This window comes from Microcaecilia unicolor, chromosome 4 (assembly GCF_901765095.1).
Source record: "Microcaecilia unicolor chromosome 4, aMicUni1.1, whole genome shotgun sequence".
Taxonomy (NCBI): domain Eukaryota; kingdom Metazoa; phylum Chordata; class Amphibia; order Gymnophiona; family Siphonopidae; genus Microcaecilia; species Microcaecilia unicolor.
In genome coordinates, this window is record NC_044034.1 from 319,395,450 (window position 1) to 319,422,386 (window position 26,937).

The 26,937-nt window shown below is 49.4% G+C and overlaps 1 protein-coding gene across 1 annotated transcript in view; it reads left to right on the forward strand.

Annotated features, from left to right (window-relative positions):
• The window catches only part of LOC115469724 (disintegrin and metalloproteinase domain-containing protein 9-like), a 581,856-nt gene that overhangs the window by 352,379 nt on the left and 202,540 nt on the right, over window positions 1-26,937 (forward strand). The window contains 1 exon segment of the mRNA XM_030202512.1: window positions 11,924-12,092. Within this exon segment, the coding sequence (XP_030058372.1) occupies window positions 11,924-12,092 (169 nt within the window).

Below are 26,937 nucleotides of genomic sequence, written 5' to 3' on the forward strand. Positions count from 1 at the left end.
AAGAGCAGGCAGAGGATGTTATAATGCCGTTATATCGCTCCATGGTGCGACCGCACCTTGAGTATTGTGTTCAATTCTGGTCGCCGCATCTCAAGAAAGATATAGTGGAATTGGAAAAAGTGCAGCGAAGGGCGACTAAAATGATAGCGGAGTTGGGACAACTTCCCTATGAAGAAAGACTAAGGAGGCTAGGGCTTTTCAGCTTGGAGAAGAGATGGCTGAGGGGAGACATGATAGAGATATATAAAATAATGAGTGGAGTGGAACAGGTGGATGTGAAGCGTCTGTTCATGCTTTCCAAAAATACTAGGACTATGGGGCATGCGATGAAACTACAGTGTAGTAAATTTAAAACAAATCGGAGAAATATTTTCTTCACCCAATGCGTAATTAAACTCTGGAATTCGTTTCCGGAGAACTTGGTGAAGGCGGTTAGCTTAACAGAGTTTAAAAAGGGGTTAGACGGTTTCCTAAAGGACAAGTCCATAAACCGCTACTAAATGGGAAAAATCCACAATTCCGGGAATAACATGTATAGAATGTTTGTACGTTTGGGAAGCTTGCCAGGTGCCCTTGGCCTGGATTGGCCGCTGTCGTGGACAGAATGCTGGGCTTGGTGGACTCTTGGTCTTTTCCCAGTGTGGCATTACTTATGTATATGTACTTATGTAGGGGATACAAACTGCAGAGGAATTAGGAGCTGAAAGGGATGGAGTGTCGCTATGTGGGATTGGAAAAAGAAGGACTGAGAGAAAGGTAAAAGAGGTCATGATGGAAGGAAGAGACATGAAGGTGAGAAAGGGGTGAGAAGTGGCATGGGGTGGGGTGACAATAGAAGGAAGTGAGATGACAGAAGGTACAGAGACAGGCTATGAAGTGGCAAACAGATGGAGGAAAGAGAAATGAAAGAAATGAGAAGACTGGAATAGAATTCATAAAAGACAAAGAACATGAAGACAGAGAGGAAGAATAAGAGAAGACCAAGAATAAAAAAAATCCCACCTGAGTATGCCAGGCTGGATAGAAAGGATATGACTGTGGTATAGATGGGCTGTGGGTGGAAACAGGGAGGGAGGAGAAGAAAAGTGAGGTGGATAAAATGGTGGGGATGGGTTGGGGAGGAAGAGAGACTAGGAGGCAAGTCTGTTTCAACGGAAAAAACTCCAAAATGAGAGGATATAGGCTGAAGTTAAAAGGTTGTAGGCTCTGGAGTAATATAAGAAAATACTTTCTTACTGAAAGGGTGATAGATACTTGAAGGTGGGAGAGACAAAAATTGTATCCAAATTCAAGAAAGTGTGGGACAAGCATGTGGGATCTCAGAGAGAGAGGAGGAGATAGTAGATGGGCAGACTGGATGGGGCTTTTTGCCTTTATCTACCATGACATATCTATGTTTCTATTCAGTGCTTCCCCAGCTCTTTTAGCCATGAGTCCTTCTACTATTACTACTTATCATTTCTATAACACCACTAGGTGTACGCAGTGCTGTGCACTGGACATGAAGCAACAGTCCCTGCTTGACAGAGCTTAAAATCTAACTAGGACAGACAAACAGGACAAATAAGGGATAAGGGATTTACTAAGGTGGGAATGATAAAAAAAATGGGTACTGAACAAGTGAGTAAGGGTTAGGAGTTAAAAGCAGCATCTGAAAGGTGGGCTTTTAGCCTAGATTTGAAGTCTGCCAGAGATGGAGCTTTACGTACAGGTTCAGGAAGTCTATTCCAGGCATATGATGCAGCAAGATAAAAGGAATAGAGTCTGGAGTTAGCAGTGGAGGAGAAGGGTGCAGATAATAGAGATTTACCTGGTGAATGGAGTTCCCAGGGAGGAGTGTAGGGAGAGATAAGAGTGGAAAGGTACTGAGGAGCTGCAGTGTGAATGAACTTGTAAGTCAATAAGAGGGGTTTTAACTGTATGCGGAAACGGACAGGGAGCCAACAAAGTGTGTCATCAGCAAAGTGAATTACCTCACTAGTTACTCCCATCTCTAGTGAGGTAATTCACTTTGCTGATGACAGAAAGTTATTCAAAGTTGTTAAATTGCAGGAGGATTGTGAAAAATTACAAGAGGACCTTACGAGACTGGGCATCTAAATGGCAGATGACGTTTAATGTGAGCAAGTGCAAGGTGATGCATGTGGGAAAAAAGAACCCGAATTATAGCTACGTCATGCAAGGTTCCACGTTAGGAGTTACGGACCAAGACAGGGATCTGGGTGTCGTCGTCGATAACACACTGAAACCTTCTGCTCAGTGTGCTGCTGCGGCTAGGAAAGCGAATAGAATGTTGGGTATTATTAGGAAAGGTATGGAAAACAGGTGTGAGGATGTTATAATGCCGTTGTATCGCTCCATGGTGTGACTGCATCTCGAATATTGTGTTCAATTCTGGTCGCCGCATCTCAAAAAAGATATATCTTTTTTGAGATGCGGCGACCAGAATTGAACCTTTTTTAAACTCCGCTAAGCTAACCGCCTTTACCACATTCTCTGGCAACGAATTCCAGAGTTTAATTACACGTTGAGTGAAGAGACATTTTCTCCGATTCATTTTAAATTTACTACATTGTAGCTTCATCGCATGCCCCCTAGTCCTAGTATTTTTGGAAAGTGTAAACAGATGCTTCACATCTACCCGTTCAACTCCACTCATTATTTTATAGACCTCTATCATATCTCCCCTCAGCCGCCTTTTCTCCAAGTTGAAGAGCCCTAGCCGCTTTAGCCTTTCCTCATAGGGAAGTCGTCCCATCCCCTTTATCATTTTTGTCGCCCTTCTCTGCACCTTTTCTAATTCCACTATATCTTTTTTTAAATGTGGCGACCAGAATTGAGCACAATATTCGAGGTGCGGTCGCACCATGGAGCAATACAAAGGCATTATAACATCCTCATTTTTGTTTTCCATACCTTTCCTGGACAGTTCAATATCCAGTAAAGTTTATAAGTCTTATGAATAAGAGGGTCACGTGATGGTTTGAGGGAGGAAGTCGTGTCTTCCATCTCTCCGGGACTTCCCCTCCCCCTTCACGATCAAAACGACAGATAAACTCCGCTGAGCCTCGTCCCAACCAGAGCCTATTGCGTGGGAAAGCTCGTGTATCATTTTGTTACCTGCGAAATGAGGGCGACGCCACGTAGAATGGCAAAAAAAGCACAGAGAAGCAGCGCGGATTAGAAGAAAACAAGATGGCGCCAGACCCGACATCAAACCCGCCCCCACAGTTCCACCCGCTGCAGTTGAAACAGCTGACTGAGGTAGTCAGGGCCACGCTTGAGCCCCAACTCGCCAAATTGTCAGACCAGCTGGTGGGAGTAGAGACCCTCCTGGGAGAAACGACCCGCAGGACAAGGGAGTTGGAGGTCCGGGTAGCTGAACTGGAAGACGCAGGGGCCGACAAGGACTCGATAATAAAAGACTTGCGGAAAGAACTGCTGAGGCAAGTGCAACATTTAGATGACATGGAGAATCGATCGTGAAGAATGAATTTGCGCTTGATTGATATCCCCGAGTCAATCCCGGACAGGTCCCTAACGACGCAGCTGGAATGCTGGCTAAAAACGGAGCTAGCGCTTTCGGACAGCTTTGGGCCTCTGTGCCTGGAGAGGACGCACTGGTTGGAACGGAAGGCCGCTGCAGGAAATAGACCCCGAGCAGTCATAATTAAGGTACATAACTTCCTCCACAAGGAGGAAATCCTGAGGGGAGCCAGGTTGAAATAGGACACCCTGTCATATGACGGCGCAGGAGTGAAGATATTTCAGGACTATTCCGCCGCCTTGCAGGAGTGCAGGAAGGCCTTCACTCCTATGTGCCGCCACCTAGCCCAGAAAATACAAAGATTTATGCTCCTCTACCCAGCCCAGTTGAAAGTGCTGCAGGAGGGAGGCTGGCAGACCTTCAAGACCCCAGAAGAAGCGCAAACCCTGTTAAAGACCGAGCCACCCCTGGAAGCGGATCAGAACAGTTGAGAGAGGCACTAACCGTATGGAGCCATGTTGTGCCGGGTGGTGACAGCGCCTAGACAGGTTTGGCGAGGTGCAAGGCCACTCTCTTATAGGGAGGGGTATCTGTACAGTAATGTAAGGTATGTTAGGAGAATTGAGTTGTTAAGTGAATGGTTGGGTTGACTGTGAGGGGGGGCGGATGAGGAGAGGTAATTATGTAACAGCTGGTATGAATGGAAATCGCCACCGTGGGTGGACAGTTTGGAGGAAGAAGCGGGACTAAGGACGGAGTAATAGACAGAAGATCGACTCAGGTGAATTAAAGGTCTGAATGCTAGACATTGTTCCTGGGGGAGGAGGTCCAGTCTTCACATGACGGGGGAGGGGTGAACCCGAAATCATGAGACCTATACGCTCCTAACAAGTGGGAGACATCCAGGGATTACATAGGGGGCAGAGGGGCGGGAGGGAAGGGATGAAGAAAGGGGGGATGGACAAAGGCGGGAAGGACGTGGGTAGAGAGGAGGGGAGGGAGGGAATTAGCAGAAAACAGCTCTCCGTAGCAACATGCACATACAGACCAAGGGGGAGGCGGGCGAGGCTGGGCGTCCGTGTCCCATACATACAAAATGAAAGTAACAGAGTAACTACTCAGAACACTAGACAACTATGGCTAGGGTGACACGCTTTATTTCCTGGAATGTGGGGGGCATAGCAACACCAGTGAAAAGATCAAAAATATTACAGGCCTTGCAGAGACATAGAGCGGATGTGGCCTGCCTCCAGGAGACTCAGCTCTCGGAGGAAGAACACAGTAAGCTGAAGCGGTCGTGGGTGGGGGTGATCTTCGCAGCCTTGGCTGAAGGCAGAGCACAGGGAGTAGCTATTTTAATCAGGAAAGGCATTGCGGCAAAGGCAGAACTAGTCACGGCAGATCCCCAAGGAAGGGGCTACAGGGCAGGGAATTCCTGGTGGTCTCCTTGTACGGCCCCAACACTTACACACCAACTTTCTTCCAGTCAATAGTAAAACAGTGTGCCCCATATCCCTCACTGAAACTGCTGGTATGTGGGGATTTTAATCTAATAGCAGACCCGGGGATAGACACCACAAATCCACGAGGCGCACCACAGGGAGGGAGTAGAAAAAGGGCCCTCCAGACATTTATGCGCACTCTGAACCTGGTGGATGCCTGGAGAGCTCTACACCCTGAAACAAAAGACTATACCCATTTATCGAGGGCCCATGGCACCAGCTCTAGGATCGATTACATATTGATGGATAGACTGGCATTCTCATGGGTGTGAAACACAGGAATAGGCCCTACAGAGGTATTGGACCACGCGATTGTGTGGTTGGAAATAGAGGTCCCAGAGTATTATCAGCACGCAGGGGGATGGAGATACCCGGGATACTTGCATGGGAACAAGGAATTCACACACTATTTAAATGCTAAATGGGAGGAGTATGAGAGATTTAACAAGCAGCATGCGGGAGAACCAAAGCTTTATTGGATGGCCTCTAAAGTGGTCTTGAGGGGAGACATAATAGAATTTGTCCAAGCACGCAAGAAAAAGCAGACTAGGGTGATCCTGCAGCTGGAGGCTCAACTCCAGAAGACTAAAAGAAAGTACATAAGGGCCCCGACCGCAGCAAATAAAGAACAGTACCTAGTTGCCCAGGTGACTCTCAATACTCTCATCCACAGCCAAACTACGAGATCTTTAATATATTATAAGTGCAGATTGCAGCGATTTGGCAATAAAGCAGGCACTCTGCTAGCGAGACTGATTAAAACGGGTGGGCCGGGACGGGTGATCACTGCAATACGGGACCACAGAGGGGTGACAAAGCATAAAAATGAGGACATAGGGCAGATATTCCATGAGTATTTTAGTACGCTTTATGACGGCACACGGGGAAGGAACACAGAAACACTAGAAGGCTATTTAGAGCGGGTAGGCCTCCCTAGGCTCCAGGCACAGCACATACAGTGGGGGAAATAAGTATTTGATCCCTTGCTGATTTTGTAAGTTTGCCCACTGACAAAGACATGAGCAGCCCATAATTGAAGGGTAGGTTATTGGTAACAGTGAGAGATAGCACATCACAAATTAAATCCGGAAAATCACATTGTGGAAAGTATATGAATTTATTTGCATTCTGCAGAGGGAAATAAGTATTTGATCCCCCACCAACCAGTAAGAGATCTGGCCCCTACAGACCAGGTAGATGCTCCAAATCAACTCGTTACCTGCATGACAGACAGCTGTCGGCAATGGTCACCTGTATGAAAGACACCTGTCCACAGACTCAGTGAATCAGTCAGACTCTAACCTCTACAAAATGGCCAAGAGCAAGGAGCTGTCTAAGGATGTCAGGGACAAGATCATACACCTGCACAAGGCTGGAATGGGCTACAAAACCATCAGTAAGACGCTGGGCGAGAAGGAGACAACTGTTGGTGCCATAGTAAGAAAATGGAAGAAGTACAAAATGACTGTCAATCGACAAAGATCTGGGGCTCCACGCAAAATCTCACCTCGTGGGGTATCCTTGATCATGAGGAAGGTTAGAAATCAGCCTACAACTACAAGGGGGAACTTGTCAATGATCTCAAGGCAGCTGGGACCACTGTCACCACGAAAACCATTGGTAACACATTACGACATAACGGATTGCAATCCTGCAGTGCCCGCAAGGTCCCCCTGCTCCGGAAGGCACATGTGACGGCCCGTCTGAAGTTTGCCAGTGAACACCTGGATGATGCCGAGAGTGATTGGGAGAAGGTGCTGTGGTCAGATGAGACAAAAATTGAGCTCTTTGGCATGAACTCAACTCGCCGTGTTTGGAGGAAGAGAAATGCTGCCTATGACCCAAAGAACACCGTCCCCACTGTCAAGCATGGAGGTGGAAATGTTATGTTTTGGGGGTGTTTCTCTGCTAAGGGCACAGGACTACTTCACCGCATCAATGGGAGAATGGATGGGGCCATGTACCGTACAATTCTGAGTGACAACCTCCTTCCCTCCGCCAGGGCCTTAAAAATGGGTCGTGGCTGGGTCTTCCAGCACGACAATGACCCAAAACATACAGCCAAGGCAACAAAGGAGTGGCTCAGGAAGAAGCACATTAGGGTCATGGAGTGGCCTAGCCAGTCACCAGACCTTAATCCCATTGAAAACTTATGGAGGGAGCTGAAGCTGCGAGTTGCCAAGCGACAGCCCAGAACTCTTAATGATTTAGAGATGATCTGCAAAGAGGAGTGGACCAAAATTCCTCCTGACATGTGTGCAAACCTCATCATCAACTACAGAAGACGTCTGACCGCTGTGCTTGCCAACAAGGGTTTTGCCACCAAGTATTAGGTCTTGTTTGCCAGAGGGATCAAATACTTATTTCCCTCTGCAGAATGCAAATAAATTCATATACTTTCCACAATGTGATTTTCCGGATTTAATTTGTGATGTGCTATCTCTCACTGTTACCAATAACCTACCCTTCAATTATGGGCTGCTCATGTCTTTGTCAGTGGGCAAACTTACAAAATCAGCAAGGGATCAAATACTTATTTCCCCCACTGTAGATATGCTAAATAGGCCCATTACTGGAAAGGAAGTGCAGGATACCATTAAAACACTGGCTCTGAGCTCAGCCCCAGGGCCGGATGGCTTTATGGGAGAATACTATAAGATCCTACCAAAGCCGGGGCTGGAGGCGATGGGGAAATACTTGGAACAAGTGATTGAGGATAGGGAATTCCCACAATATGTGAACGAAGCCCTGATCACCCTGATACCCAGACCGGGGAAAGACGGAACACTCCCAGGGTCCTACAGGCCCATTTCCTTGATCAATGTCGATGTAAAAATCTTGGCCCGAATACTGGCTACTCGCTTAGGGCAATTGCTCCCTGATCTTATAGGAGAAGAAAAAGTGGGTTTTGTAAGGAACAGACAAGCAGGAAGCAATGTTAGACGCCTCTTACTGGCGATGGCAAAGTGCCAGCAGGAACAGGAGTCAGCATTGATCCTTAGCCTGGATGCCGAACAGGCATTTGACAAGGTGGACTGGGGATACCTGTTTGGGCTGCTAACCTATATGGGAGTACAGGGGTGGTTTGGAGATGTGTTAGGGGCACTGTATAATAACCCCCGAGCAGCAGTATTGGTGAATGGCGTGAAAGGGAAGCCCTTTGAGATCCAGCAGGGAACCAGGCAGGGATGTCCCCTTTCGCCCCTCCTCTTTGTCTTGACAATGGAACCCTTACTCCGTGCATTGCGGATGGATGGGGAAGTGAGGGGGTACCACTGGAGGGAGGTATAGTTAAAGCCTTGGCATTTGCCGATGACCTCCTTGTAATCACCCAGCGGCCAGAACACTCAGTAACTAGGATTTTAAGGGTGGTGGAGGACTTCGGGACCCTATCGGGATACACATTAAATATTCGAAAATCTAGGGCGTTGGAGGTGTTACAGGGAGATACCATCAGGCAAAGGTTGACACTGCCCATGGAGTGGGAGACGGAGGCAATAAAATACCTAGGAGTCACAATCCCTCAAGAGCTCCCACAAATGTATGAGTGGAATGTGAGAAAGTTGTTGTGACACAAAGCTGAGCCTGCAAATGTGGCAAGGATTCCCCATTTCACTCCTAGGTAGGATAGCTCTCTACAACATGGTGATAGTACCCAGGTGGCTGTATGTATTCCAGACTTTGCCATTATACCTGACTAAGCCGGATGAAAAGAGACTTAATAAAATTTTGCAGGCTTACCTGTGGGTGCAGAAAAAACCAAGAACAGCACTGTCAACTTTGTACTTGCCGGCGGACTTTAGAGGCTTGGGATTGTTGAACTTGCGCTATATGACAATTGCTAGTGGACTGAGACACTTGAATGATTGGCTCAGGCGTACACAATACTTTACCCCAACATGTTTGGAATTGAAGGAGGTGAAGCGGAGACATATTGGCTACCTGCTGCATAGGAAAAGCAAAGAAGAGACCAGTTTACTAGCTGCAGTGCAGCTGTTGCCGACGGCGCAGGCGGTGTGGCATTGGCTCTGCCAGCACCACAGGTTTTCGGCTTGCACGACCCCCTATCTTCCAATTTGGGGTAATTTGGAGTTCCCGCCAGGACAGAACCATGTGGCTTTCAAACGCTGGAGGAATAATGGACTGGAGTACCTCCTGCAGGCGATAGATGAGGATGGAAAGATCAAATTATGGGAGGATCTCAGGGAACGGTTTTCTTTGAGCTCGTCAGATTGGTTCCATTATTACCAATTAAAGCATTACATTGCCAGCCTCCCACAAGAAGCATTGACAGAAGATGTGCAGGAAGAGCTGGGATCAGCACTATCGTTGAGAGCGCCGCAGAAAGTCCCACTAACGTATTACCACAGACATGTAAAGGATATGGCAAAAGAGCCAGACTTTGAGACATTGTCGAACAGGTGGAGTATGGAGCTGGGAACTGAAATTACAGCAACTATGGTGCGGGAGCACTTACTTGGCTACCGCAAGAACACAGATCAAACCTACTACGGGGAGCTTCAGTTTAAATTCACAATGAGAGCATATATCCCCCTAAGACGAACGTTCCATATGGGACTGTCGCCGGATGGAGCGTGCCCCAAATGCAAAGCGGAGGGTGCAACATTGGGCCATATGTTTTGGGGCTGCCCACGAGTGGGAACCTTCTGGAAAGTGCTGGCCCAGCAGACTGCTGCCATTTGGACTATACATTGGCAAGTGGAGGCTAAGCTTCTGTTTAGGCACCCACAGCGATTGACAGGATACTTGCCAAAGGGGTGCCGGGCATTTGTGTCCAGAGCTATAATGGTGGCAAAGAGGACAATATTAATGGCATGGCTGTCTGCGGAGGGTCCTACAGTCCCTCAGTGGAGGGGGCAGATGATCCACCTGTTGCACACTGAGAGAACAAGTCTGGGAGCTCGAAGGCCAAAGCTCAGAAAAACTTTCTGGCACTGTTGGGACTCCATTCTGGCTGACCTTGACACCCCAGGCCAGAGGACAGATAATGAACCTGTGATGTGGAAGAGGCAGTCAAATAACTAAAGCGTGAGGGTTGCGGACTATAGCTGTGATAGGGAGGGGGGAGGGAGTTGGGGTAAGGGGAGGGAGGGAGAGAGGAGGGGAGAAAACTGTAAAAGGTTATTGGAGAACGAGCAGCAGTAGTGCAGATCAGGGAGAACGGCAGAGAACATTGGGAAGCTATCAAACAGGCAATGCATTTCAATGCCCTAGATACTGCAGTGACTCGTGTTAGATATGTAAACTGTTCATAACCCTAATGGAAATGTGCGGTTTTCCAATAAAAATTATTGAACCGTAAGTCTTATGAATGATGCCTTGAATTGTAGCACAGAAAATGTATATCCTGCAGTGTCTTTAGCAAAACTTGTGGAAATCAAATGGCAAAAGGAAAAAGAATGGCAAAAGTCTTGTCTCCATTTGCAGTTAGTAGTTTTTCATGGTCAGTGCTGTGTGCAGGCAATGCCTAAGTTCTGGAAGCAATCTCTGATTGATTGGATTAGAGCTCACCAATTTTTGCAGAACCAAATCAGACATATTAGTATCAAATGGAAGTCAGACGTACAGCATCTTTCTTTATGAGAAACAGAATGCAGGAGTATCAAGCCTAGCTGGTTAGTAATAAAGCTGTTGCAGCTTCAAGATCTTCTTAGGCCTCATGTACCAGTTTCAGCGACAGAGAACAGCGTCTCCATTCTTCACAAGCAAGCAGCATGGCTGTGCTGCAAAAGAATCCATGCTGATTTGGTTTTAGCATCATAGGCACACAAAAAGGCTGATCAGGCTTTAGGCCTACAATTCTGAGACTTTTTTGTCAGGGTTTTCAGTAAGTGGTCTGGTTGTCAGCGCACAGCAATGTATGTAAATATAATATATATGGACAAAAAAACAGAAAAGGGAAACAGCCTCTATGGAGATCCAAAAGATGCCAGGAGAAGTAGGGGATGACACAACTTTCACACAGGGAGTAATGAAATGAAGAGTCTCTTTATTAAGGCACCAAGAGAAGGACCCAACATGGGGCTGTGTTTTGGTGTACAAAACCACCTGCCTCAGGGGTCACAGAAATACTCTGAAACTACAACGCTGTGGTCAAGGTGCCTCAAAATAGCTCACAGTGTGTATACCGGATACAAAGTAAACTGCCAACGAACTGTAGTGATAACAACAATCTAGAGTCAAGATGCCACCAATATTAGGTGAGGAAAAGGGACTCTTCATTTCATTACTCCCTGTGTGGAAGTCATTCTGTCATCTCCTACTTATTCTGGCATGAATATAATATACAAGACACAATAAGTGATAGTTGGACGACTGTACTTTGAATGTCTCTATTTGTGTTTTGCAATATCCAGTTACCATTTTCTCATTTTCATTATTTACTAACACATTTAAACCCTGCCAAAATCCTAGGTGGCTTATAAAATAACCATATATTAAAATAAACAAACTACTGTTCAAACATAACAAAATTTATAGAACTATACACAAACAAACATAAAAATGGTCTCCCCTTAATCCTTCCCCAATCAAAAACTATTGTCACACCAGTCAACGGACATACAACTGCTACCCCAAGATCAACTCAAACTGAAGGGAGATATTCAAATATCAGCCTTATCCACCTCCAGTTCCAAAAGCCTGTTCAAACAAATAGGGCTTCAGTGCTTTGTAAAAGAGGCTGTATTCTCTATCATTCTGTATTGGACATATAAATAAATATTAATATCAATACAAAATTATTATTAATTCTAATGCTACATCTAAATTTTTGAATGTTAACTATGTAATGTGTGTGGACTAAAGGTTTGTCTAGGGCTCCTAGTGCTCTTGCACTAGCCTTGCCTCTTGCATATTCAATATATGATATCATGGCATTCATACATTTGATGATATTACATTTTTTTTGTAGATCAAGCTTTGCCTTTAGTAACTGCAGTATTGCTGACATGGCTGATTTCAAAGCTTCAGGTGGCACACAGTGTTTGTTAAATATTCCTGGAACTGGAGAAATAAGAACAAACATCTGTGGTAATAAAATTGTGGAACCAACAGAGGACTGTGACTGTGGCACCAAAGAGGTTGGTAACTAGAGAGATGCTAGTAAGGTAACAACAAAGTTAGAAGTATAAGATAGATTTAATCTCTCAACCATTGACTTCCAAAATATTCAGGTATTGTACAGATGTAAAGCTTAACAAGTAAAAATAAGAAACTATTCCCAAATAATTTCTAAGGTAATGAATTTTTATTGAATTAAATACCTTTGTTGAATAGATTTCTTCCTCATGTCAGAACAGAATGATCAAAATATAACTGTCACGGTCTCAGGTGTTATGCTCTGCTACACTTCCCCGGGATGGGTCGGTTTCTGTTTCCTAACCCGGCAGCCGTCATCCGGCTTGGAGCAAGAGCAGCAGCCATCTTGGCTAGCTCAGGAGGGGGCAGCCATCTTGTCTAAACGAGAACAGGAAGGAACTCCATATCTGGTCATGGGAGGATCTCCTATGGGGGCTGCCATGTTGGATGCACCTGAGTTTGGTTTGCTCTGATTGCTTCACTATTTAAAGCACTGCCTCCAGGCCTTCTTTGCTTTGGCCTCAATTGTTCTGAGGAGTTGCTGTTGGAGTGCTGTTCTCTGGCTATCTCCTGTTCCTGATTTCCTGTGTACTGGACCTTGGCCACTTCTTGGATTTTGCTTGTTTGCTGCCTGCCTTGACCCTGGACTGATTTTTGACTATTCTTGCCTATTCGGAGTTCTGGTGCTGGACTGTGTCTGTATTCTTGCCATCCTGGTCAGCGGCTGTGCAACCCTGCCGGTTCCAGAAGTCCTGGTGGCCACCTGCAGCTGAGGACTCAACTCTTGGTGAACGGTGGTCGCTTCCCAGGTGAAGCTAGGGGTTGTCTGGCTGCCTGACTGAGTACGGCATCTCTCCATCTTTGCCGTGCTCAGTCGGGGCACAAGGGCTCACACATCTCCAGTCATAACAGTAGGCCGAAGCCATGAGCTCACCAGACAGGTCCGAGCTGTCTCACCTGGCTCAGGTTCTCCTCCAGCAGCAGGAGCAACTAACCCGCCTGTCCAGCGCCTTGCAGGAGGTCTGCAGTCAACTACCAGGACTCCAGCAGCAGGCGGCTGTGGTCCCTCCAGGCTCTAGAGCGGAGATTTCCGCTGCACGTCTGCGACTTCCAGAGCCACCTCGTTTTGACGGCCCTCACTAGGAAGGGGGCTGATGTGAAGAACTGGACGCCGGAGGCTCTCGCTGCTTTCACCACCTTGAAGGACGCCTTCCTCTCTGCCCCGGTACTCCGCAGTCCGGACCCAACCAAGCCGTTCCTGGTAGAGGTGGACGCCTCCTCCCTGGGAACGGGGGCTGTACTCTCCCAGACATCCGCATCCGGGAAGAAACACCCTGCTTCTTTTTCTCCCGCAAGTTCACCCCAGCAGAGTGGAACTACACAGTAGGGGACAGGGAGCTCCTGGCGCTTAAGTTGGCTTTTGAGGAGTGGCGTTACTTGTTGGAGGGAGCAGCACACCAAGTCACGGTAATAACGGATCACAAGAACCTCTTGTACTTGCAGAACGCCACCAGACTGAACCCTCGCCAGGCCCGGTGGTCTTTGTTTTTCGCCCGGTTTGACTTCCGTCTGATCTTTAGACCGGGCGAGAAGAATGTCCAGGCGGATGCCCTGTCTCGCAGCTTCGAGGCTCCGGAAGACCAGGAGGAGCCCTACCCAATGCTGAATCCGGCATGTATTCCCTCCATGTCCGGGGCCAGTGCCGCTTGCCAGAAGGCCGTTCCGGTGGGTCTCCTTAGGAAGGTGCTGCACTGGGGGCACGCGTCCGAATTTGCCGGACACTTTGGTTTCCACAAGACCTTACATCTGATCTCCCGATCGTATTGGTGGCCCCGGATGGCGCAGGATATTCTCCAATACGTGTCTACCTATCCGGTATGCGCCCGAACTAAGTCTTCACATCAGAAGCAGTGGGGGCTGATGCAGCCCATGCCGATACCACAGCAGCCATGGGAGGACCTGTCCATGGATTTCATCACCGACCTGCCACCCTCGCAGGGCAATACGGTCATCTGGGTAGTGATCGACCGGTTCTCCAAGATGGCCCACTTCATTCCTATGAAGGCTTTACCCACTGCCGCTACCCTTGCCGCAAACTTTATCACACACATCTTCCGGCTCCATGGACTGCCACAGAGGATCATTAGTGACCGAGGATCGCAGGTTACCTCGTGCTTCTGGAAAGCTTTGTGTTCAGCTTTTGGGGTTACCACTTTATTCTCGTCTGCATATCACCCCCAGACCAATGGTATGGTGGAGCGGGTCAACCAGACTGTGAAGGCGTTCCTCCGGGCATACTCTAACCAGCGCCAGGATGACTGGTCTACTCTGCTACCCTGGGCTGAATTTGCCTATAATAACAGTCTGCATTCGGCCTCCCGGACGACACCTTTCAGCACCATCTATGGACGCCACCCGCGTCTACCTCCGCCAATTTCCCCCGCAGAAATTCCACCTCAGGTGCAGTCCACAGTCCGTTCCTTTCAGGAAGCTTGGAAGACGGTCCAGGATCAGCTACGATGGGCAGCGGTCAAGGCCAAGGAGACCTATGACCGTAGAAGACAAGCGGCTCCCACATTCCTGCCGGGAGAAAAAGTATGGTTGAGCACCCGATACCTGAAACTGCGGCTCCCATCTCTGAAGTTTGTTCCCCGGTTCATTGGACCTTTTGCTGTACGATCCAGGATAGGAGCAGTGATTAACCGGTTGCACCTACCCAGCCAACTCCGGATGCACAATAGCTTTCATGTGTCCCTCCTGAAACCTTTCCGCAGGTCCAAGTGGCATCCTGAACCCAAGAAGGTGGCCGTGCCTGAGAGTGATCCAGATCCAGAGTATGAGGTGGATCGCATCCTGGATTCCAAGCGTCGTGGAAGGAAGCTGTACTATCTCCTCGCCTGGAAGCATTTTGGACCGGAGGATAACTCCTGGGAGCCGGCGGGCAATGTGCATGCTCCAGATCTGATCCGGGAGTTCCACGCTCATCATCCTGCTAAGCCCAGACCAATCCGGGGAGGGGGAGATCTTTCCGGAGGGGGTACTATTACGCTCTGCTACACTTCTCCGGGATGGGTTGGTTTCTGTTTCCTAACCCGGCAGCCGTCATCCAGCTTGGAGCAAGAGCAGCAGCCATCTTGGCTAGCTCAGGAGGGGGCAGCCATTTTGTCTAAACGAGAACAGGAAGGAACTCCATATCTGGTCATGGGAGGATCTCCTATGGGGGCTGCCATGTTGGATGCACCTGAGTTTGGTTTGCTCTGATTGCTTCACTATTTAAAGCACTGCCTCCAGGCCTTCTTTGCTTTGGCCTCAATTGTTCTGAGGAGTTGCTGTTGGAGTGCTGTTCGCTGGCTATCTCCTGTTCCTGATTTCCTGTGTACCGGACCTTGGCTACTTCTTGGATTTTGCTTGTTTGCTGCCTGCCTTGACCCTGGACTGATTTTTTTACTATTCTTGCCTATTCGGAGTTCTGGTGCTGGACTGTGTGCATTCCTGCCATCCTGGTCAGCGGCTGTGCAACCCTGCCGGTTCCAGAAGTCCTGGTGGCCACCTGCAGCTGAGGGCTCAACCCTCGGTGAATGGTGGTCGCTTCCCAGGTGAAGCTAGGGGTTGTCTGGCTGCCTGACCGAGTACGGCATCTCTCCATCTTTGCCGTGCTCAGTTGGGGCACAAGGGCTCACACATCTCCAGTCATAACATCAGGGTCTTAGCAAACTGTCACGGTCTCAGGGACAACGTGAGCTCTTGGGCTGCTGTCGACGAACAGCAGCAGCAGGCAAACCCTCCAACCACGACTGAACTGAACAAGCAGGACTGGAGCAGACTAGAAGTGCAATAAGCACACAGGCAGAAACAGACCAGACATGCACAGAACACACAGGCTGCACTAAGACACAAACCAGAACTGTACTGAACAACCAGGACTGAAGCAGACTAGAAGTGCAATAAGCATACAGGCAGAAACAGAACAGACATGCACAGAGCACACATACAGTACTAAGAAACAGTACTTGACTAGGCAAGGAATACAGAGATAGAAACAAGTAAAGCCAGAAGAGCACACTCAAACGGGCCACAAGGCCGCACTGGAACACAAGCACAATGGCAGAAGAGACTATCAGAACTCTAGGCAAGGCAGACTAGGCAGAACTCTATGCTGGGCCACACAAACAACAGAACAAACAGGCAATAACCAAGACAGACGTGCTAACACTAGCACATAGACAAACTGAAGAACTAAGGCACAAATGCTAATCCTTGCACGCAAACAGAAGAACTCAGGCAGACGTGCTAACCCTAGCACACAGACAAACAGAAGAACTAAAGCAGAAGTGCTAACCCTTGCACACAGGCAGAAGAACCAAGGCAGAAGTGCCACACAGGCACATTAACTAGGAAACAAGACAGAAGAGCTAATATGCACACTGACAATCATGGAGACCTTTGGCTTTGCAAAGGCCCTGAATGAATGTCCTCACATTCCTTATGAGGGCCTTCACTGATGATGTCATGACTACAGGAAAGAGGTTTGAAACACGCTGAACACCAGAATGAGGCTTGGAACCAGTGGTGTGCTGGAGCTGGCTCGCACTGGCTCACAAGAGCCGGTTGTTAAATTTTTTAAGCTGTTGCGAGACGGTTGTTGTAGCAGGCGAGCCGGCTCCCAGGGGTGGCACAACCCGGCAGTAAGTGAGGTAAGCATGGCAGGAGGGTGCCACAAGCCATGCTTACCTCATCCTCCGCCGCTCCGGGGGGTTTAAATTGTTGATTTTCCAATTCCTTCCGTCTCAGCAGGCGCAGTCAAACTGTCCCGTCTTTCGCCGGGACCAACACTCACCTGCTTGCCGCCGGTACCAGTGGGGCCCGGGGCCGCCACGGATGGCCGGCCTTTGCCGCAGGTCCTCCAGTGGCCGGCTATCGCCGGTCAGTGGCGGGGGACGGCTATTGCCGTCAGTCCAGCCACAGAGAATCACCGGTTGTTCTCGCCCTGTTCCCGCCGATGGCCGGCTTTCCACTTCCGGGATGGAACTCTTGCAACATGGCGCCGGCGGAGGATAGCCGGCGTCTCTTCCGGTTGCGGGATCAAGCAGGGGAAGCGGTGACTAGCGTCACCTCGGATTGGTTACGTGAAGGCTCAACCAACCGCAGGAAGCACCAGCTGGGGTTCCGCGCTAATGAGAAGGCCTACTTAAGGAGTACCACTCCTCCTAGACAGTGCTTCGGCTTCTCGTTCCTGAGAGCTCCGCATCGTTGGATGGAACTCTGTACCTTGCTATCTGCTATTGTCTGCCTTGACCTTCGCCTGCTACTGACTCTTCTTGACCGCTGCCTGCCTCTACCTCTGCTGCCGCTGTCCACCACGCCGGCGTGCCAGTTCCCCCGGGACCTCGGACCAGTTGACTCCCGGGGATCCAGAGCCTGCACTGTCCGCTGGGCCTGTCCGCCCCCTGTTCCAGAAGGCCCTGTAGGCTGCCCGCACCTGGAGGCTCAACTTCCATGGAACAGCGGCCTTCCCATGCGAAGAGTGGGGGTGGGTCGGCTGTCCTCTGGAGAAGGAGGGGTTCACTCCGCCGTCTCCGGCTGGATCCAAGGGCTCACACCAGCGAAGCTGCTCATCCTTTGGCGGAGCAAGACACAAACCCCGTCTCTAGCCTTCACTTCATTCCCATCAGTGTCCCGCCTTCTTCTGACGTCATTTCCTCTTTCCGCGAGGGCGGGGCATTGATGGGAACAAAGTGAAGGCTAGAGACGGGCTTTCACTGCGGCTGCTGCGACAGAGGCAGGGGAGCAAGCAGAATTGTTGGGTGGGTATGGATGGCTGGAGGGGGGCAGGGGAGCGAAGAGAATCGCTGGGTGGGTATGGATGGCTGGAGGAGGGGCAGGGCAGCGGAGAGAATCACTGGGTGGGTATGGATGGCTGGGGGGGCAGGGAAGAGGAGAGAATCACTGGGTGGGTATGGATGGCTGGAGGAGGGGCAGGTCAGCGGAGAGAATCGCTGGGTGTGTATGGATGGCTGGAGGAGGGGCAGGGGAGTGGAGAGAATCGCTGGGTGGGTATGGATGGCTGGAGGGGGGGGCAGGGGAGAGGAGAGAATCGCTGGGTGGGTATGGATGCCTGGAGGGGGGCAGGGGAGAGGAGAGTTGCTGGACTTGGATGGAGCAGAGGAAAGGGAGAGAGAAGAAATGCTGGACATGGATGGAGGGGAGGGAAGAGTGAGGAAGGAGATGAGATGAGGGAAAAGGAAGAGAGGAGAAAAACTGCACATGGATGAAGAAAATAGGCAGAAGCTGGTTCCACTGGACAGTCAAGTCTGCAGAGGACCAGAAATGAAGGAGAAAGGAGGAAAGGAAAGAAATAAATGGAAAGGAAGCCCTGGAAACGGAGTTAAGAGGACAGCTAGCAGCAGAATCGGATACTGGGCCAGCATGATCAGAAAAACAAATTCACCAGACAACAAAGGTAGAAAAAATCATTTTATTTTTATTATAGTGTTTGGAATATGTCCACTTTGAGAATCAGGTGCTCAATATTAAAAGTTTATATTTATTTACATATTTATGGCATTTTATCCCATATTAAACATGAATTAGATTGGAACCTGGGATCATAAAATATTTTTTTTCCTGGAGTAATGCATTGCCCCCCCCCCCCAGTCTCTCTCCCCGGCTATAGCCAACTCTGCAATTTTGGGGGGTAGGGCGGGGGGCGCAGAGGTGGACCGGGAAAAAGCCTGTTGTTAAACATTTACCAGAACACCACTGCTTGGAACACACAGGAAGTGGCAGCAAAGGCAACAATGCAAAGAACAGACTGGAGCTACCTTTGAAGCTGACCACCAGAAGACAAGGTGAGACTGAAAAGTGGAGTCATGACCACAGTCATGACAATAACATTACCATAAAATAAGTGAATCATTAAAAAAAAAATAATAACTTTCCATTGATGGTCTGGGAAGGAGAAGTGAGGGAAGTTAATGGGTGATCAGAAGGTGACATGCAGAAGAGGTTCTTGGCCCCGGATCCAAGATGGCGTCTGAGGCAGACGTGCACTCGATTAGCTCCTGACTACCAGATGAATGCCAATAGCCTGGGGTTTCCTTGGAACCAATGATGGGGAAAAGGAAGGGAAGTCCGTGGTGCCTACCTCCTCAGGCCGTACAGACTCCTCAACCATGCGACAGGCGACTCTGGATACGATGGTCCTAAGAGTGCCGACATCCACGTTGAACGCTTCGGTAAACCCTCAAGATCAGGAACATAGTGTAGAGGAAGCGACGTTGAGTCCTCCCTCGCATACAGCTCCCCCGCGACCCGGCGGTGAAAGAGAGTCATCGGAGGAGCAGCAACCAGGTGCACCCGGAAGCGTTTTAGCCCTGACAGCTCGAGTTGGAGGCCCCGTTGCCACTTCTTCCACTGTGAAACCAACAGAAGCGGGAGGACAGGGTATGAGTTTCGTATCCTTACCGGCTTCACAACAGGGTGATACCGCCGAAGAGTTTCGAGGAATAAAAAGACCGGCTGTGATAACCCTTGATAGTATTTGGGAAGTGATTCAAGGCATGAGTCTCACTCTGCAGCAAAATTTGGTCAGTATGAGAGGAGAAATGGCGGAGATCAAACAGACACAGGAACATACTATACTTCGGATCGAGACTATGGAAACCAAAGTTCAGGTACTGGAAAATGAAATACAGACTTTTAAAAAATTTTCAGCAGTTGTTTCTAAAGATAAATCTTTCCAGTCACGTAAAATTGAATATTTTGAAAATCAAATACGAAGGAATAATCTGAGGTTGTTAGGCTTCCCAAAGTCACCATTGATTTCTCCTTTGGACATGTTTAAAAAAATATTTAATGGTAGTCCTACTTATTTCCTCAGATAATCTTCCACCTATTACACGGGTTCAATATATATCGGGTGTTAGAATAGCAAGAGATCCTGGTCCTACAGATATGAACCTAACTGATTTTCTCCAAAATTCATTAGAAGTTATAACTGAGAGAACTACTCTTCTGGTAACATTTGCTCTCGAATTCAATCGAAACAATATTTTCAAATTGTACTTTCGTCATATTAATGAAAACTTTCTGGGAGCAAAAATCCAAATATTCCCTGATTTAGCCAGGGATACCCAGAAAAGACGGAAAGAATTTCTTCAACTTAAATCTAGAGTACTTAATTTGAGTGGAACTTTTTTGCTTAGATATCCTTGTCACTGTATGATAGTAGATAACTCCTCAAATTATCTTTTCTTTGAACCAGGAAAGTTACTTGAATTTATTTCCAGTAAAGAGTGAGTTCTCAATGCCTGAATAATAACACTATGTACCGGCTGCGTTCAAAATGTATGCCTCTGCTTCTAGCATATATTTGCTTTTTCTTTCAATTCTTATTTTATTGTTTAATTTCTTTGTACTTGGATCATATTGTGGACTAAATATTGAATATTTTTTTTCTTTGTCTATTGATGTATTTGTAACATTTCTTTATTTCCATATATTTATGTTTATTGCATGAATGTAAAATTGAAATTTATAAATAAAGAATTAAAAAAAAAAAAAAAGAAGAGGTTCTTGGCACAATGTGAGTTAGAAAGTTCAGATTTTTGTACAGTCTTTTTTCTTGCCATTTCCAAAATGTTTGATCATTTTAAGTCAGAATGATGAGATGATTTTTATGCGATTTGCTAAATGAACAGTCATGTTTCGGTAAAAAATTAAAAAAGTTCTCCTCCCGATATGCAAAACCATTCAACTGACCAGGAATGGCACCTGGCTGGTTAAATGGCACTTAATCGGTTATCCGGTGATATTCAGCCAGTTATCCCCTCTGAATATTCCTATATCGCACAATATAGCCAGCTATCTTTGAATATTCAATCCATATCCAACTTTTGTAACTGGCCACATTGGGCCGCTTAAATAGCTGGTATATCTTTAGTTGGCTTGGTTTCTATCAATTTAATATACCGCCTCTATTGAGGTACAAATCGAGGCGGTTTGAAAATCGACTTAGCTGGCTAACTTTAAACCGGCTAAAAATAAACTGGATGTTCAACGGCGATCACCGGAAACAATCTGGCATTGAATATCCAAGCTGACTGTGGGAGTTAGCTGGGCTCCTTCCCACAGTCTGAATATCATCCCCTCTATAATTATACTTTGACATAATTGATGCTAGAAAATATTTACTATTCAGAGTTCTCCATTCTCAGTAAGTATGATTTGGATTTGAGATTTCAAATTTAGTACTTTCATTTTCCAAATCTGAGTTCAATGCAAATTAAATTTGGATGCATGAGTTATTTCCTTGCCCAAATGGGCTCACAATCTAGGATGATATGATGAAATTGGGTTGGCATTTGCTATCCTTATTTCTCCATAGAGACAGGCACATATGTGGGTTCTCCGAGGACAAGCAGGCTGCTTGTTCTCACTGATGGGTGACGTCCACGGCAGCCCCTCCAATCGGAACACTTTCTAGCAAAGTCCTTTGCTAGTCCTCGCGTGCCGATGCGCACCGCGCATGCGCGGCCGTCTTCCCGCCCGAACTGGCTCGTACCGGCCAGTCTTCTTTTGTCCGCGCTCGGTACGGTCCTGTTTCGCCGTTCGCGCCCCAAAGTTGACCTTGCGCGTTGTTTATCGACTTTGTTCTTCAAAAAAAAAAAAAAAAAAAAAAGGCGTCGGAAGGAGACCTTTATGGTTTTCTCCCTTCCCGTACTCCTAGTTTTTGCCCCGTTAAGTTTTCTTTCGTCGTCGGGGTAGGCCCTATTTAGTCCTCGGTCGAAGTTTTACTTCCCCCTATTTTTGTGGTGCCATTTTCGCCATTTCGAGTTTTGATCTCGCCGGCGCGATTTTTCCGCCCATGACATCGAAGTCTTCCAGCGGCTTCAAGAAGTGCACCCACTGCGCCCGGGTAATCTCGCTCACTGACAGGCACGCATCGTGTCTTCAGTGTCTGGGGGCTGGGCACCGCCCTCAGGCCTGTAGTCTGTGTTCTCTTTTGCAAAAGCGGACTCAGGTAGCGAGATTAGCCCAGTGGAACATTTTGTTCTCGGGCTCTTCGTCAGCATCGGCACCGGGAATATCGACTGCTTCGACGTCATCGGCGCCCGGACCTTCATCCTCACCCCCGAGTGCATCGAGGCATCGGCCCTCTGCATCGGGGCGACATCGAAGGGCTGCGTCGGCGTCGGTGGTATCGAGACCTCCTCGTCTGCTGATGTCGTCGGACGGTGGTGCTTCGTCTGGAGTGCAGGTGAGGGCTGTCCATTCCCCTGCTGGTGGCGGTGAGCCTTCGGGTGGGTCTCCCCCTACCCTGAGGGCTCCTGCGGTACAGCCCCCCCGAGACCGACCCTCTTCGGCCTCGAGACCGACCCTCTTCGGCCTCGTCCCCGAGGAAGAGACGGCTGGATTCTACGTCCTCCTCGTCGCTGCCGGGAAGCTCCGGTGACGTGCTTTGTTCCAAAAAATCGAAGAAGCATCGTCACCGGTCCCCTTCCCGTGTCGGCACCGAGAGCTCTGGGTCGCCGAGGGAGTCGGCACCCAGTAAGCATCGGCACCGAGAGGACCGCTCGCCCTCTGTTCAAGAGGTGTCGATGCGCTCCCCTTTGGACAGCCCGGAACAGGTTCTGACATCGACTCCTGCATCGGCTTCCATGTCTTTTTCCACAGCCGCTCTGCACGAGAGCCTCCGGGCCGTTCTCCCAGAGATCCTGGGAGAGCTGTTGCGCCCTACCCCTCCGGTACCGGGGGTGCTTGCGCCACCGGTACCGTCGAGCGAGGCGCCCTCTGGCCCATTGTCCGGGGTGAGGTCTCCGACATCGGTGCCGCTTGCGGTACCGAGTGCGGTAGCCTCCCAGGAAGGCTCCCCGACTACGTCGGCGGAGGGAGCTTCGCCGGTGCGGGCGAGGGAGTCTACCTCTCGACGCTCCCACCGTGCCCGTGGTTCCACGGAGTCGAGCCGGGCACGGTTGGAGACACAGGTCCGTGAACTTGTGTCTGACACCGATGGTGAGGCCTCGTGGGAAGAGGAAGAAGACATCAGATATTTCTCTGACGAGGAGTCTGAGGATCTTCCTTCCGATCCCACTCCCTCTCCTGAAAGACAGCTTTCTCCTCCTGAGAGGCTATCTTTCGCTTCCTTTGTCCAGGAGATGTCTACGGCCATCCCCTTCCTGGTGGTTGTGGAGGATGAGCCCAGGGCTGAAATGTTTGAGCTCCTGGACTATCCTTCTCCACCTAAGGAAGCGTCCACAGTACCCATGCATCATGTCCTCAAAAAGACATTGCTGGCGAACTGGACCAAGCCTCTAAGTAATCCCCACATTCCCAAGAAGATCGAGTCCCAGTACCGGATCCATGGGGACCCAGAGCTGATGCGCACTCAGTTGCCTCATGACTCTGGAGTTGTGGATTTGGCCCTAAAGAAGGCCAAGAGTTCTAGAGAGCATGCTTCGGCGCCCCCGGGCAAGGACTCTAGAACCTTGGACTCCTTTGGGAGGAAGGCCTACCATTCTTCTATGCTCGTGGCCAAGATTCAGTCCTACCAGCTCTACACGAGCATACACATGCGGAACAATGTGCGGCAGTTGGCGGGCTTGGTGGACAAGCTCCCCCCTGAGCAAGCCAAGCCATTTCAGGAGGTGGTCAGGCAGCTGAAGGCGTGCAGAAAATTCCTGGCCAGAGGGGTGTATGACACTTTTGATGTTGCGTCCAGGGCCGCTGCTCAAGGTGTGGTGATGCGCAGGCTCTCATGGCTGCGTGCCTCCAACCTGGAGAATAGAATCCAGCAGCGGATTGCGGACTCGCCTTGTCGTGCGGATAATATTTTTGGAGAAAAAGTCGAGCAGGTGGTAGAGCAGCTCCACCAGCGGGACACCGCATTCGACAAGTTCTCCCACCGGCAGCCTTCAGCCTCTACCTCTACAGGTAGACGATTTTTGGGGGGAAGGAAGACTGTTCCCTACTCTTCTGGCAAGCGTAGGTACAATCCTCCTTCTCGACAGCCTGCGGCCCAGGCTAAGCCCCAGCGCGCGCGCTCTCGTCAGCAGCGTGCGCCTCAGCAAGGCCCCTCGGCTCCCCAGCAAAAGCAAGGGACGAGCTTTTGACTGGCTCCAGCAGAGCATAGCCGACATCCAAGTGTCAGTGCCGGGCGACCTGCCAGTCGGAGGGAGGTTGAAAGCTTTTCACCAAAGGTGGCCTCTCATAACCTCCGATCAGTGGGTTCTCCAAATAGTCCGGCAAGGATACACCCTCAATTTGGCCTCAAAACCTCCAAATTGTCCACCGGGAGCTCAGTCTTACAGCTTCCAACACAAGCAGGTACTTGCAGAGGAACTCTCCGCCCTTCTCAGCGCCAATGCGGTCGAGCCCGTGCCATCCGGGCAAGAAGGGCTGGGATTCTTTTCCAGGTACTTCCTTGTGGAAAAGAAAACAGGGGGGATGCGTCCCATCCTAGACCTAAGGGCCCCGAACAAATATCTGGTCAAAGAAAAGTTCAGGATGCTTTCCCTGGGCACCCTTCTCCCCATGATTCAGGAAAACGATTGGCTATGCTCTCTGGACTTGAAGGACGCCTACACGCACATCCTGATACTGCCAGCTCACAGACAGTATCTGCAATTTCAGCTGGGCACACGTCACTTCCAGTACTGTGTGCTACCCTTTTGGCTCGCCTCTGCGCCCAGAGTGTTCACGAAGTGCTTGGCTGTAGTAGCAGCGGCACTTCGCAGACTGGGGGTACACGTGTTCCCATATCTCGACGATTGGCTGTTGAAGAACACATCCGAGGCAGGAGCCCTGCAGTCCATGCAGATGACTATTCGCCTCCTGGAGCTACTGGGGTTTGTGATAAATTATCCAAAGTCCCATCTTCTCCCAGTGCAGAAACTCGAATTCATAGGAGCTCTGCTGGATTCTCGGACGGCTCGCGCCTATCTCCCAGAGACGAGAGCCAACAACTTGTTGTCCCTCGTCTCGCGGGTGCGAGCGTCCCAGCAGATTACAGCTCGGCAGATGTTGAGATTGCTGGGCCACATGGCCTCCACAGTTCATGTGACTCCCATGGTCCGCCTTCACATGAGATCTGCTCAATGGACCCTAGCTTCCCAGTGGTTTCAGGCTGCTGGGGATCTAGAAGACGTGATCCACCTGTCCACGAGTTTTCTCAAATCCCTGTATTGGTGGACGATTTGGTCCAATTTGACTCTGGGACGTCCTTTCCAAATTCCTCAGCCACAAAAAGTGCTGACCACGGATGCGTCTCTCCTGGGGTGGGGAGCTCATGTCGATGGGCTTCACACCCAAGGAAGCTGGTCCCTCCAGGAACGCGATCTGCAGATCAATCTTCTGGAGTTACGAGCGATCTGGAACGCTCTGAAGGCTTTCAGAGATCGGCTGTCCCACCAAACTATCCAAATTCAGACAGACAACCAGGTTGCCATGTATTACGTCAACAAGCAGGGGGGCACCGGATCTCGCCCCCTGTGTCAGGAAGCCGTCAGCATGTGGCTTTGGGCTCGCCGTCACGGCATGGTGCTGCAAGCCACATATCTGGCAGGCGTAAACAACAGTCTGGCCGACAGGTTGAGCAGGATTATGCAACCTCACGAGTGGTCGCTCAATTCCCGTGTAGTGCGACAGATCTTCCAGGTGTGGGGCACCTTGGTAGATCTCTTCGCATCTCGAGCCAACCACAAAGTCCCTCAGTTCTGTTCCAGGCTTCAGGCCCACGGCAGACTGGCATCGGATGCCTTCCTCCTGGACTGGGGGGAGGGTCTGCTGTATGCTTATCCTCCCATACCTCTGGTGGGGAAGACTTTGTTGAAACTCAAGCAAGACCGAGGCACCATGATTCTGATTGCTCCTTTTTGGCCGCGTCAGATCTGGTTCCCTCTTCTTCTGGAGTTGTCCTCCGAAGAACCGTGGAGATTGGAGTGTTTTCCTTACCCTCATCACACAGGACGAAGGGGTGCTTCTGCATCCCAGCCTCCGGTCCCTGGCTCTCACGGCCTGGATGTTGAGAGCGTAGACTTTGCCTCTTTGGGTCTGTCAGAGGGTGTCTCCCGCATCTTGCTTGCTTCCAGGAAAGATTCCACTAAGAGGAGTTACTTCTTTCTATGGAGGAGGTTTGCTGTCTGGTGTGACAGCCAGGCCCTAGATCCTCGCTCTTGTCCTACACAGACCCTGCTTGAATACCTTCTGCACTTGTCTGAGTCTGGTCTCAAGACCAACTCTGTAAGGGTTCACCTTAGTGCAATCAGTGCATACCATTACCGTGTGGAAGGTAAACCGATCTAAGGACAGCCTTTAGTTGTTCGCTTCATGAGAGGTTTGCTTTTGTCAAAGCCCCCTGTCAAGCCTCCTACAGTGTCATGGGATCTCAATGTCATTCTCACCCAGCTGATGAAACCTCCTTTTGAGCCACTGAATTCCTGCCATCTGAAGTACTTGACCTGGAAGGTCATTTTCTTGGTGGCAGTTACTTCAGCTCGTAGAGTCAGTGAGCTTCAGGCCCTGGTAGCCCAGGCCCCTTACACCAAATTTCATCATAACAGAGTAGTCCTCCGCACTCACCCTAAGTTCTTGCCAAAGGTTGTGTCGGAGTTCCATCTGAACCAGTCAATTGTCTTGCCAACATTCTTTCCCCGTCCTCATTCCTGCCCTGCTGAACGTCAGCTGCACACATTGGACTGCAAGAGAGCATTGGCCTTCTATCTGGAGCGGACACAGCCCAACAGACAGTCCGCCCAATTGTTTGTTTCTTTTGATCCCAACAAGAGGGGAGTGGCTGTGGGAAAACGCACCATATCCAATTGGCTAGCAGATTGCATTTCCTTCACTTAC